The following is a 14,416-nucleotide window of genomic DNA, read 5'->3' as shown; positions in this document are numbered from 1 at the left end:
ACACACTTAAATCGCTGCAGTATCAGAGATTAAACACACCTTCCTCAAAAAGCTTCAACTTTCAGCCAAGCACCATCAGTCATTCAGAGAGGCAAAACAAACCATCAATATACTGTAGAGACAAAGCTCAACGTGTGCTGGAAAGTGTGTCAGGCTGAGGATCTCAAGAAATATCTGAGACCACACTGAACATCTAGGAGGTATTTCATCTATAAACAACTGCGAATGATAAATCAATTTTATTCTTTCTGCAAGATCGCCACACTAAGAGCTATAATCAAATAAATAAGAAAATAGAAACTGATCTCAAGTCCATCTTGCTCACTACATTCAGGTCTTTTAAAGTCCATAATAAAGTGTTTTTAATCTAATTAAAACTTCAGCTCAGCATGCCCATTTTTATCAGTAACTCAACTTAAGTCAAACTTCAAGAGGTCGATGCAAACTAAAGAAACTTTTGCAGCAACAAAGTCTAAAAAGTGACAACCTTTTTTTACCTAAATGAACATTAATGCATGAAAAGGACTAAATCGTGGTCACCTACAGTACAACAGCAGTCAGCTATCACTAGTTCAGTAGTCCAGTTATCAATGGTTCAGTAGGTCAGTGGCACAACAACACAGACCGTGTGTAAAAACTGAAATAAACGAGTCTTATTTACCATCTTGACGACTGAATCCTGGTTACCAAGTTGTCATCCTAAGATCTGTGCCTCCAGTAGAGAAGATTCCCAGTTTAGTTCTGGATCGGTAATTGCAGCTTTCCCATGATAATCTCATATCCAGAGGTGCTTCCATGGTGTCCGGTTTGAGACGGCTGGTAGATTTGGACTAATGTGGATTACAGCCATTGTTTAGCAAGTTATTGCAAGTTTGTACAAGAGTAGGATGTCTGCTGAGAAATGCAAAGTGTCAAGCAGTCTGTCGTCAGCTCACTGCACCGTTTTGTCTCGACTGTAAAGTGCTTGAGAAAGAGAGAGTGAGAGGAAAGGGTCGGAGAGGAGTAGGAGGAGGTCTTTCTTTCGGAGGAAATCCCCCTGAAGGCTTTTCATACTTTTCTCAGTGGCAAACTAGGACCTCCCTTAACACACACACACACACACGGTCAAACAAAGAGACCACTAAAGCCTCCCTAAATTCTTTCATTTCCTTTGTACAGATTAGTCTCTTCTCGTTTAAACACTCTAGAGAGAGGGAGAGGCAGAAATATACAGAGACTCTTGGAATGTGTAGTTACACAAACACCTGAGTATTATACACAGACGCTCTCAGGAGGAGACTGACGGATGAAAACAGACGGTTCCTTAGAAGGAATGTCCATTACACACACACACACACACACACACACACTATTGGCATGAAAGTTTGGTCAAATTTTCAGCTTATTCTAACCAAGAACTGCCCACTAAGACAGGAAGACACCATCTGATTGACATGTACAGTGACCAACAGCAGTTTATTTTTAAACCAAGTCTTTTTTCTTTCTTTTTCTTTCTTTCTTTTAAAAAAATGTAAAAGGAACAACTTTAGTGACGCATTGTTAAAGTTCTTAAAGACCACTCAGCTCTTTCACTTTTCTTTCTTTCTTTCTTTCTTTCTTTCTTTCTTTCTTTCTTTCTTTCTTTCTTTCTTTCTTTCTTCCTTCCTTTCTTTCTTTTTGTACTGCACTGTACATGTTACCCATTTTACTTCTGTAATGTGAAATATCTTTAATAGTTTTAGTCCAATAACAATGCAGGACCATTGAGAATCGACTGAATGATGATGTTTATTTGAAAAGGGTGTGAAGTGTTTCAGTCAATTTTAAGTTGTTTCAGAGGCAGAGCAAGTTTGTGATTAAACTATTTTTTTTTAAATACTATAAAAATCTATATTGAATCTATAAATCAATTGCAATAAAGCAAGTATTAAGAAAATAGTGTCCATTGTGATTTCATGTTGACTTAAAGCTCCACCCTACCGAATATGTACAACAGAATATGACACATGTTTCTGGCCAGACATTAAACACAATGATGAAAGAATTAAGGTTTTAGTTAGTCCGGAGCGTTGCATGGATAACATCAAGGACACAGGATAATACAGTCCTTGTGTTGCTCAGCAATTACTGAATAAAGATAAAGGGTCAGAAACACTTCAATGACGTTTTTGATTTACTGTGTAGAAATTAGACTGATGGACAGATGAGTCAAGAAGAAAGAGAGCGAGATTTGGTGGGAATGAGCAGATAGAAAGATATCTGTCATGTTGTAACATTTATCAGATGCTCATAAATGAAAGGGTCTGATCAAAGCCTGTCTAAAACACTGAACCATGTGAAGCTGAGATGTCTGGAGATAGAAGAGCTTTCACAGATGACACAAGCAGAAAGAGCTATCATTTACACTGACGAAAATGTGCAGATACAGAATAAGTTACCAACCCAATGTTAATACTAAGAGGTTTGTTCAGATCACTAATTATGTGTGTGAAAGTAGCTGTAATGGCTGACTAAGCAAACACCATAAAAGTGGGGTTATTACTGAAATATAATGTTTTGAAAGGGACAAAAAAGCATAACGGCTCAACACACACACACAAAAAATTAAGTTCTAATAAAGTACTTGAAAAAAGTCTGCACACTCCAACAAAAATCATATGTGAGATAAAGAAGAACTTTATTGAGAAGAACAAGGCAAATGTTTACAATGTTAGAACTAGGAGCCTGGGCTCGTTTGCTTTGTTGCCTTGTTCTTCTCAGTAAACTTTTATCTCACAGATGAGTTTTGGTGGATTGTGTGGATTTTTTTCCAAGTATTTTACTTTTGGTATACGCACCTCGGTTGGATTGTTTTGAAGGCACAGTGAGTTTCCGGCTGTTTTCCAGTAGTTCTAAATAGTAGTTTTTTTTTTCTAAATAAAATACATATTGTTTTTATTGTTTTAGACCCATGTAACCTTGTATTCCAATAAATAAGGTTATTACCAAAATATTATATACCATTACGAATTCAGAATTCTTGCTTCCAGTTTCGATACCACTGCAAACAACTACTAACCAAACTGATATAAAGTTCAAACATTATTAAAGACAACTGAACAGTTAATATTAAAATAAATTAACACATTATGCGGATGAAGGTAGGTCTGACTCCGTAATCTCACTACAGCAGTATTCAGGTATAAAAATTGCATAATCAAATCACTGCATAAAGGTGATTTTAAATATAGATTAAACATCATTAAAATGACAAAAACTGGTTTAGATTATTTTTGTATTTTGTTGTTTGACGAACATTAGAAGGTTTGTTAGGCTGCTGTCACTTTAAGACCGGATGCATGAATCTAATATAATGATGCACATCCCATTTATTTTTCATCTGTTTCAGTTCTCTTAAGTCTTAACATCTGTGTTTACGTGGATACTCGCCAAGACTCATCTCTCTTTTGTGTGTGTGTGTGTGTGTGTGTGTATTTGTCCAAGCTAAATAAAACTCTGGTATTCCTGCATGGGCATGAATGGATTAAAATTGCCTGAATGTTTATATTGGCAAGACTTTCAATAAACGTTCGTACTGATGCAGCACTGGTTTGGTTGTCCTTCACTCCGACCTGGGGCCATCAGGCAGTTGAGCTCTGATCATAATAGTGCTGAGAGAGACAGGAAGGAAGCCGAGAGGAAGGATTGATGGTTCTTGTTAGATCTTAAAGAGCGAGAGACACCTGTGGTTTCTTTGGCCATCTATTGATCTGGACTGTAGCATTGAACACAAGACCCTCAATCCAGCTAACACCCTGAAGCTGCTGGACCTGCAGGGGTCTGACCCTCATTTAAGGGTCATTCAGCCACCCACACACACACACACACACACACATTCTCCCTCGCTTTCTAATGCCTTCTCCTCACAAACAAAGCAATAATCCCTCTCTCATAGATATGTTAACACATGCACATAGTACATTGTGTTTACAGTCCCAGGATAATTTGAGTGAATCCCTGTGAGATCAACTCTAATCCAAAGATGATATGTTATTTTGAACATTTCTCATCATTTACTCATCCACATGTGACTTCAGCTTGACTTTTTTTTTCCACCATCAGTGATGTTTACCAGGTTGTCCACGCTGCTGATTTTCATATAATGGCAGCAATGATGTAATGATGTGCAGGTGCTGTCAAGCAAAATGTTATCATATCAAGATTTATATTTTTTTCTGTAAATGTTCCACTTTTATCTTTTTAATCAGATGGTTTGAATTATACAGAACTTTGAAAAATAAAAATCATAATAATATCCCATATGATATATGGATTTTTTTTTATCAGTTGTGATGCTTGACAACCCTTGGATATCCTTCATTTCTATTGGGTGAAAACAATTCTGCTAAATATCTCCTTTAATCTGCAGTAGGTAACTTTTGTAAATATATATTTTTTTACATATTTGTTAAACCCGTCATTATGTCCTGACAGTAGAATATGAGACAGATAATCTGTGAAAAAATCAAGCTCCTCTGGCTCCTCCCAGTGGTCCTGCAGTTACGGACCGCTCCAGATAAGAAATAACCAATCAGAGCTGCGGTCCGTAACTTTGTTTGTGTTCAAAATGTAGAAAAATTGGCTTGTCCTGAATCACTAGGGTACATCTATAGTAAGTGTTTATATTCAGACTATTTTAGATTGCTTCGGGGATACCGCGGCGGAGTAACCCAGTACCTTTGTGATTCTTCATAGACATAAACAGAGGGAAGTAGTTCCGGCTACAATGTTCTTCCGCAAGACGCAAGCAGTTCTGTTTATTAACCGCTAGAGCGTCAAAAGTTACCAACTGCAGCTTTAAGTGCTCCACCGACATTATTTTAAAATAAATCTTAAGAGGAATGTAAAATCAATACATTTTTTTACAGATGGAAAAATTTTGCTAATAGAAGAAGAAGGATAATGTGTTAGATATCAGTTCTAGCATGCAGAACACATCTGGAGTAGAGACAGCTTTGGATGATTTGTGTGTGTGTGTGTGTGTGTGTGTGTGTGTGTGTGTGTGTGTGTGTTAGATAAACCTGAAAAGTTAATGAGTGATGTGAACTAGTATAAGATAAGTTTACAAGCAGATTTTCTGTATTGTGTTCATTGTCTTTAACAGGTTTGCTTTTCTTTTTCTCTTTCTTTCTCTCACACAATTTCTTTTTTAATCCCTTAACAGCAGAGCCGGACACTTCTGTAACCTGATCACCATCATCTGTTTCTGCTTTATCCTCAGCGTTTCGTGAGGAAACGTTATCTGAGGCTTTTGAACTGTGATGTGGACATATGAGAGCATCGCTGCATGCATGAAATCAAAGTCTAGAAGTCAGAATTCACTTTAATATGAAAGATGAACGTGTTTTAAAGCTTGTAAATGGATGTGCAACAATGTGCAGTTTAGTATTTTTATTCAAGCTATTATATTAAATTTTCCACACTGAGATGTATGTTATTTGATCTATGAACTGACTAAATCATCCTTTTTGTGGAGGGCAGGTAAACGTGCATTGCTTACTATATGTGCAGTGCTTTTGGTTAGATATGTTGCTGTTTTATGTTATGTTAGCTATATGCAGTTAGTTATGTTGCATCCCTTTCTGGTATCCTTGCATATTGTGGTCGAATCATACAGGGTTTATTAGAGGGGTAACTTTGCACAGACAATGACTGTATAGCTTGCATTGTAATACATATAATGTTAAAGGCTTGTATGGTTTGGAGACAGTTATTTGTTCATTTCAGTGCGCAGAGACTTCCAGCCACTATATCCTTCTTGTCTAATCTAAAGTTAAATCTGAGCATGCTCAGTTGAGGTTTCTGGTTTGTCAAGGAAATCTCATTTCAACTAAAGCATCTGAAGGAACAGATTGTAGTCAGTAACATCTGAAGTGGTGTTTCTGTAGAGTGGCATCTAGCAGATTAGATTGAGGACAAAACAGCTTTAGACATTATTTAACAACAACAGTTCAGGGTATAAAAGTCCCATTTGTTTTCCCCATAGATATATGGATTATAGCAATGGCATGTAAATCTTACAATACTGGCCTACCATGAGTTCGGAGTATGTTAAATGATGAGAAAAGATTTTCTAGAAGTCAGTCAGTGTTATTTCTAATTTATTTATTTTTTAAAGAAAAGCACAAAATCCACTTATCAGCAGGATTAAAACGAAAACTTAACTAATTAACTAAAACTCTAAAAACACATTATTTGAAGTAGAATAAAGGTTAACTAAAAAAATACTAACATTTATTTCATTTCAGCTATTAGGCAACATTTGTGTTTATTTATTAATTTATAGATGTACTAAAAAAACTAAAACTAAATCTGAAATGTGTGTGTGTGTGTGTGTGTATATATATATATATAATTTACATATTTACAAAAAAAACTTTAAGACAATAATTGAATTTATAATTATAAGCATAAATAAAAATAAATATGATCACTTATAGTCAGTAATGGTGTCTCATGCCATAATTTCTGATTAAATTACATAATTTGCAATACTTCATGGGATGAGTAGTGAATGTTCTTATAAAAGAAATAGGATTTTCCTTTTCTACTTCACATCAAATGTGGTTTACTATGATTTAGAATTCAATATTTCAATATGAAAAGCCAATAAAGAAATTAATATCTGTTTAACTACATTTGTCTGGAGATTCATCAGCACTTGGGAGGAAGAATGAATGACCGTATTGCGTGCACTTGTTTTGTGATGTATGTTTAATTACTCAGAAGGACCCATTATGTAGTCAAGTCTTCTGTAATGAAAACAAATCCAGCAGAAACACAGTCCAGTTAAATTAGGGCAAAATCCGAACACATATATCCAGTGAATGTTTTAGAATGTTGTTAGCATGTTTTAATAGGTTGCTAACAAGACTTAGTATGTTGCTAGAATGATTGTTAGCATGTCTTAACATGTTAGCAGGTTTTGCAAGTTGTTTATATGATTAAGCATGTTGTAGCATATTATTAGCATGGTTTTACATATTGCTAGATTGATTTAATCAGGTTTTAACATGATGCTAGCATGGCTTTTCATGCTGTTAGCATGATTTTGCACATTGCTAGCATTTAAGACGCTTATATTATAGAGGCAAAGACCTAGTGGTGTATTGAGGCATTTAAAATATAAAGATTCTCTCTTGGATTTAGACTAGAAAAGAAAGCCTCAAGATAAACTTTGGTAAACCTTGACTTTGAGATCAGCTTGACACGCGTGACCTGGAAGTTAAGCTTATTTTAAAAGTGTGATGATTATACAGGCTTTACAGATAAAACGTTTAAACAATAATTCTATGTTAGCCTCGTCACGCCGACATAATAAACCCTCTGAAATCAGCACAGCAGAACAAACAGCCACAGCACACTTGCAGAGAAAAAGGTCCAAAAACTTTCAAAAGATACATCTTTGTACCTTATTTACACTTAAAAGGTGCATTTTAGTACCTTAAAAGTACACATTTGTTCCTAAAGTGTACACATTAGTGTCTAAATTATACATATTAGTACCTTTTAAAAGGATACAGGCACAAGTGACAGCTTTTGGACCTTTTTTCCTGGGTGTGTGCAGGTATATAGTGCTTTATACAATACATGTTGTTTTAAAGGTTAGCGGAAATAAACAGGAAAATAACAAAGTCTTGCAATTAATTTATTAATTAGTTTGTGAAGTTATAAACAGCTCCACAGAAGACAATAATGTCATATTCAGCTTAAGTCTGTTTTAGATAAAAGATATAGAAGTCAATGGAAAGTCCCCACCATGATTGTGTGTGTGTGTGTGTGTGTGTGTGTAATAGGGTGGGGTTGGGTGTAGTTGAATGGAAGTCTTTTCTCAGTTTCAATAATGAGACAATAGAAGTGCATGAATAAATGTGTGAAAGGGTTTTTTCATAGGATCTATTTCAGTAGCAGACAATGATTCGCTTCATCTGTCAAATCCATTTACATCCTTCTGTGTGTATGAGGAGAAACCACTGTACTCAAACTAGACCAGAAAGTCATTTTAGTATGATTTACAAAATCTATACAGGCCTATAGCTTCAATAGTGCATACCTTTCAAAAATTACTATTAGTATTTACACCTACTTAAAAAATGTACCTGCATCTTGAAAAAAATATTTTGCATCAGAAATTGCTGGTAAATTGTACAAATAATTACAAATAATGCATTTTTTTTATTTTTATTTTTATAAAGCATAGCACTGTATAAGATTCTTAAGAGAAAGATATGGCATTATTATCATGATAGTGACCAAAAGCTCTTGTTACAGTGATTTTTTTTTATTTATTATTTTTGTTTGTTTGAAAACTGCAAAATTTCTGACACAACAGTATACACTTCTGTGATGTTTTAATTCCGATTATATGATGTTCCTGTGAAATATCACTAGCCTGAAGCCCCTCAGTAAATCTGCAGCATGTCTCTGTAGTGACCTGACTCGTTCAAACACACACGAGTGTGTCCAGTGTGTGCAAGCAGCATTACATTAACATGCTTTAATCTGCTGCAGGCTTACTGGAGACAAATCCAGCCAAAGCTTTAAAAGCCCAGCCTTTTATTCCTCTCTCTCTCTCTCTCTCTCTCTCTCTCTCTCTCTCTCAGATGATGTTTGCAAGGGAGTGTGAGCCCTGGACAGGGGTGGAGAAGAGACACAACGGAGAACCTGAATGTATGTGTGTGTGTGTGTGTGTGTGTGTGAGAGACACACTCCATTTAAATATAGTATGAGCAAGACGGCCCAATCATAGTAAACACAATTAAACTCACTGTATTTCTACACCACTGCTGACCATAATATGGGTGGAAATAAAATCGATTGTTATTGAAATATCTTTTATGTTTATCTTTTCTTCTCTGTTGAATTTAGAAGAAATACTATTCCCTTGAGCAGTGGTGGAAGTATGCATGCATTCACTATTCAGGACAAACACACGGCTGGACCATCCGATCACACACACACACGCACACACACACACACACACACACACACACACACAAAGGATGGAGATCAGCTCTAATTCCAGTTGACATTTTAAATGGTTGCAGATGCAGTTCAGACTGTCCGGATGTGCACTCGTGCTTGTGTTTGTGTGTGTGTGTTTAATCTGAACGCCTGTATAGAAACTGGAGAGTCATACGCTATCAGCCGGAGGGAATGCTTATAAAGCACAGATGTAATGTGAGGCTCGGTCTAAATTACCTTTGACACTCTACAGCAGCTGTTCACCCTTTGATTTTGTGCATCCTTGAATATGAACAATGCTTTACTGAGTAAGCTTTCAGTGTTAAATGTTGCTAGTAGTTGTGGTTTGCTGACTGAATCACATTACAATCATGCTTGACTTTGACCTTTAAGTATTTCAAAATTGTAATATGTACAGTACGTATATGCATGAGGTTGTTCATTATGACTGGCTTTAGGACTGTTTATAGAAGTGTGTTGACAGTCTGAGTAAGATGACAGATGACATTAGATGACAAATAAACATTACTGTTTTCAACATCCTTATTTTAGGTTATAATATTATATCTGGGAAAGTTTAGAAAGTGTCTGGGTCATGTTTCTCACACAAAGACAAAGAAAATAAAGACATTTAAGGACAATTTCGTTTTTGTTCTTTTTAAGATTATTTTAAAGACTTTTTATAATTAAGATCAATATTGCCATCCTCATTACTGTTAATGCAATAATTAGATGTTTTTCAAATTATTATTATTATGAAATAACTAAATAAAAATGCTGCCACCATACTTATAATTGAAATTTTACATTTTAATTAAAACATGAAGTCATATATATATATATATATATATATATATATATATATATATATATATATATATATATATATATATATATATATATATATATATATATATAATCGGAAAAAAAATATTTTTTTGTGCAGTATTTAATTGTATTTTATTATTATTGTTATTATTTTTATTTTGAGTTGAAATATGACTCTTGGCAGGTTCTTGACAGGATTTCATAAAATTCACTCTTTTATCTTTGTTTAGCAATTCATCAATTTATCTGACTTTATAAACTGCATAATATTTACACATGAATTATAGAAATATAGTATATGTCATGTTTCGCTTCTGGACATGCCGTGTGAACTGCTCCAGAGCACACTGACCCTGGTCAGGCAGCAGAAATGAGTGACTCTGTCATACTGCACTCTCCTCCTCCTCTTCTCTGCTTTAATGAATCTCAGATGCGGAGCAGAGCAGCTGAGACTGGTTATGTCTGTACAAAGATTCAGGAAACTGAACCAGAGCCGAGGGGCTTCGAGTCACAGGACATTCAGGAGGAAAATCTGATCCACGTGCAGACACATGATGAGTGGGCTTACATGCCTTTACTTACATGCTTACACAGCATTATCAACACCAATATAACATATAATTCATATCTGCATGAGTGCTGTGATTTTACTGAAGGAGAGATGTGAAACAGTGCCATCCACTGGCTGATGGCAAACTGCAGGTTTTTAGGGTTTTTATAAAATAATAATTCTCTCCCATGCTTTTTCTGTTTTGAGTAAACTATCACTTTAGTGACCATGAAGAGGAACACAAGTGAGTGTGTGGAGGATGTGTTTGTGTGATTGAGGAGGTCATTCCTGTCATTTTTTTTCTGAGCGTTGCTTAAGAGTAGCAGATGTGTGTGTGTGTGTGTGTGTGTGTGTGTGTGTGCGTGTGTGTGTGTGTGTGAGAGTGTCTGGACGTTTCAGGCGAGCACACCTACTGCTGAGTCTCTGTATATGTGAGTAGATTAGCTGTGTTTACACTGAGTGTGTTATCAGTCATTGGTCTGAGAGCTACACACACACACACACACACACACACACACACACCTATGTCTAACTCCATTTGTTCATAATGCTGAACCATCACATCCAGTGCAAAATGAAACTTTCTCACACATAGTGTCATATTCATGTGACCAACAGGTAATGAGTGGTTTAGAAAAAGCTTTTTTTGACACTGTGTGCAACCTTAAACATGAAATATTACATTTATTTTCAATTAAAAGTAAATGTATTTGTCAACTTTGCATGATTCATCAGTGTATTTTATTAAACCAAAAAAAATTCACATACTAGTTTTCATAGTTTTCTTTTGATGCACATATACTGGTTCTATATTGGTTATCAGCTGCTATTAGAGTTTTCTTACATTAGTAAAAGTTGATATTGGACATATTGGCTGATAATTAATTTCTCAAGGTGAACTCTGTGAACTTCAACACAATCAAAATTAATCTTTGAAAACTAAGAATTTAATAAAACTGATAATACATGTTATGCCAAATTTTAAAATGATTTATTGTAGTTTTCAGTGTTTTATTTTTTAATTTATTTAGCGAAGGTTAGGAAAGGTTTTTAATATCAGCCATAACAAGAAAGTAATTACTGCATCAGACAGAATATTAATGTTGTGCATCTCTAATCAAAACGTAATAACGTACTCCGCTTCAAAAACAACTTTCCTATTAATCTGATGTCATCCATCTCTCTTTTGGAAATCAGTTAAAATATAGACTGAAAATGATTCAATAAAAGGAAGAAAAAAATCACAAACAGTTCCAAAAAGTATCATCTGTTCTGTAAAGCTGAAACAGGCCAAACAAAAATTCTGTGTGAATCATTCCCATCAAGATATTTTATTTCTAATTGTTCTGAATAATCAAAAACCATTATTTATTTATTTATATGAACAAAAAAAAAAAAAAAAAAAACTATTTTCTTGGTTATGCGAATGGTAAGGGAACATTCCATTTTACAATTTTGCGATATTAACATTATGGGAACATTGCTTTTGAATGTTCTTGGAGCTTTCAGTAGCATTTAAAAAAAAGATCTAGATAAGCGGCCGACTAAATAAATATTCCATGAATGATGTACAAATAATATATTTTGTGCTAATGTTTTTTAGAACATTAATAAATGAACATTCTATCAATGTTACTGGAACGTTCTGTCAGTGTTCCCTGTTAGCTGGGTATTTATATGTGCATAAATCATCAGTGCATGTAGTTCAGAAATTACTTTTTTCATCTAACCTCATCGATCCTTATTCATTTTCAACAGTCTTTCAAATAGACACACTTCTCACCATGATTGATGAACTCAGTTTGTGTTATTTTTGTTGATTATTCAGTTGATGAAATATGGAAGGGGTTTTGAACAGTGTTTCACCTTGACATTCTTCAGTGTTTTGGATCTAAGTCTGCAGCCCTTTGACAAATGACTCATAAAGGATTGACAAAAACATCACGGTGCACTCCAGGAGCTGGTTCTCCCTCCAGACATGAATTACACACTGTGTCTGTATGACATTATGATAACAAGCATAGAGGCAGGATAACACTCATTACTGCGGTGTTCTCTGAAGGCTTCAGCCAGTCGGACTAAACTTCCTGTACAAACACACGCTGCAGACGTGACATGAGCGTGAACCCACATGGCTCCGCCGATAACACTGACATCAAGTCTGGCTCTATGACCGTCAGAGACGTTTATCAGCAGACGAGAGATTAAACTTGACCTCGCCTTCCTGAAACAAGCAGAATTTCCAGCCATATTCATTTCGTTAACGCCACATGGCTTCTGTCATTACAGCAGTCATAGTTTGCTCAGCAGGGGTTTACTCATGTTGTATTACACATGTTGCTGGTTTATAAGATGCTTTATACAGATGGCACATCCCGACTGAAATAGAAACATTTAAGTGAACGATTTGGTAGCAGTTCCTATAAATAGCACTCTTCTTGAGAAGCAGCGATGGACAATTAGATATTTTAAAACTGAACTGTTCTTTAGGAATACTTTCTGTATTGAATGAATTCTTGGTAACACTTTATATTAAAGTCTCATTTGTTGTCATTAGTTAATGCATTAGACGGCATGAACTAACAATTACAATTATTACAGCGTTTGTTATTCTTTGTTAATGTTAGATCATCAGATCAGGTTCAAACTACATTTACTAATGTTAACAAACCAATTCCCTTTCAGAAGTTTGGGTTCAGAAACATGTTCTTTTTCTTTCTTTCTTCTTAATATTTTTATTCTGCAAGGATGCATTAAATTGATTTAAAGTGACAGTAAAGACATTTATAATGTTACAAAAGATTTCTGTTTCAGATAAACACTGCTCTTATGAACTTTCTGTTCATTAAAGAATCCTGGAAAATAAAGTGTATCACGATTTCCGCAAAATTATTAAGCAGCACAACTGATTACAACATAATAATCAGATTCAGAAATGTTTCTTGATCATTAAATCAGTCTATTATTCTGATTTCTGAAGATCACTGAAGACTGTAGGAGTGATGATGAAAATACAGCGGCACATCACAGAAATAAATTACACTTTAACAGATCTTGACATAGAAAACAGCTATTTTAAATTATAATAATAATATTTCACTATAGTACTGTTTACTGTATTTTTATCAAATAAATGCAGCTTTGATGAGAGAAGTGACTTTCAAAAATAAAAACTTTGAACAGTAATGTCAAGAAACCTGACAATCTCATTTCTCGCACATAATCTATTATATTTAACAGTGTGTCGCACTGAATTCTGGGATTAAATTTTGTTGGAGGTTGACAGACACTAAACATTTCCTAATGTGTTTCACAGGGGAAGTTTTACAGAATGACTCGTAAATAATCTTTAGCAGGGTTTCATTAAAAAAGCATCAATGCTGATTGCTGCATTAAATGTATTACAGATACATCTACACATGTAAACTGTACAAAGAAATTACATTTATTAGAATGATTTATTAAAATGAATCTGTGCAGCGCCCCCTTTCGTCTGTCACATGAATCACAGATTGAACAGAAACTATATAAACCTCTGCTGAGATACTATAGAGAGCTAATATTAATATTCAGTGTCACCGCAGACCTATATACATATAAGGCCACTAGTTTAAATATTTTAGTTTAAATATTTTAGTTTAAATATTTTAGTTCGTTTGAAGCACAAATTGATTTTCTATCTCAATACTGCGATATGAATAACTGTTAGAGACACTGTTGAGTGATTGCACATTATGCATCACATATTGCTTTTTTCTCAGTTTTTCAATCAGCACTCAGTTCAGTTTTGACCATTTGGCTGACAAAACTAAGAAACACACATTCAGTTGACTGTCTAACAGAGCACTGATACTTCTGCTGGTTTCATACAAACACACTTCAGCATCACTTGTATATTTGTTCATTCTTTGATAGAGAGAGTAAAAGAGAAAAACGCTCTCACTCACCCTGGGCAGTTAACTGGACTTGTTCTCTGTAGCTCCACATCATGTACTGTGATCTGTAGTGATGACCTCTGTGTGTGTGACAGACAGGTGACACAACAACAGCAGGTGC

General features: G+C 34.9%; 1 protein-coding gene across 2 annotated transcripts in view; it reads right to left on the bottom strand.

Annotated features, from left to right (window-relative positions):
* LOC113050984 (uncharacterized) overlaps positions 1–1,010 on the bottom strand; it is a 34,851-nt gene extending 33,841 nt beyond the window's left edge. Inside the window, exon 1 of one of the 2 annotated variants that reach the window (XM_026214524.1) lies at positions 662–1,010. In XM_026214524.1, the coding sequence (XP_026070309.1) occupies positions 662–664 (3 nt within the window). In that variant the 5' untranslated portion in view covers positions 665–1,010. The remainder of the gene's footprint in view (positions 1–661) is intronic. The other variant, XM_026214523.1, reaches the window with a different exon arrangement.
* Between the last annotated feature and the right edge of the window lie 13,406 nt (positions 1,011–14,416).

Source organism: Carassius auratus, chromosome 31 (assembly GCF_003368295.1).
Source record: "Carassius auratus strain Wakin chromosome 31, ASM336829v1, whole genome shotgun sequence".
Classification (NCBI taxonomy): Eukaryota; Metazoa; Chordata; class Actinopteri; order Cypriniformes; family Cyprinidae; genus Carassius; species Carassius auratus.
Note: the sequence above shows the minus strand (reverse complement) of the source record. Positions and strands in the feature narration are given on the sequence as shown.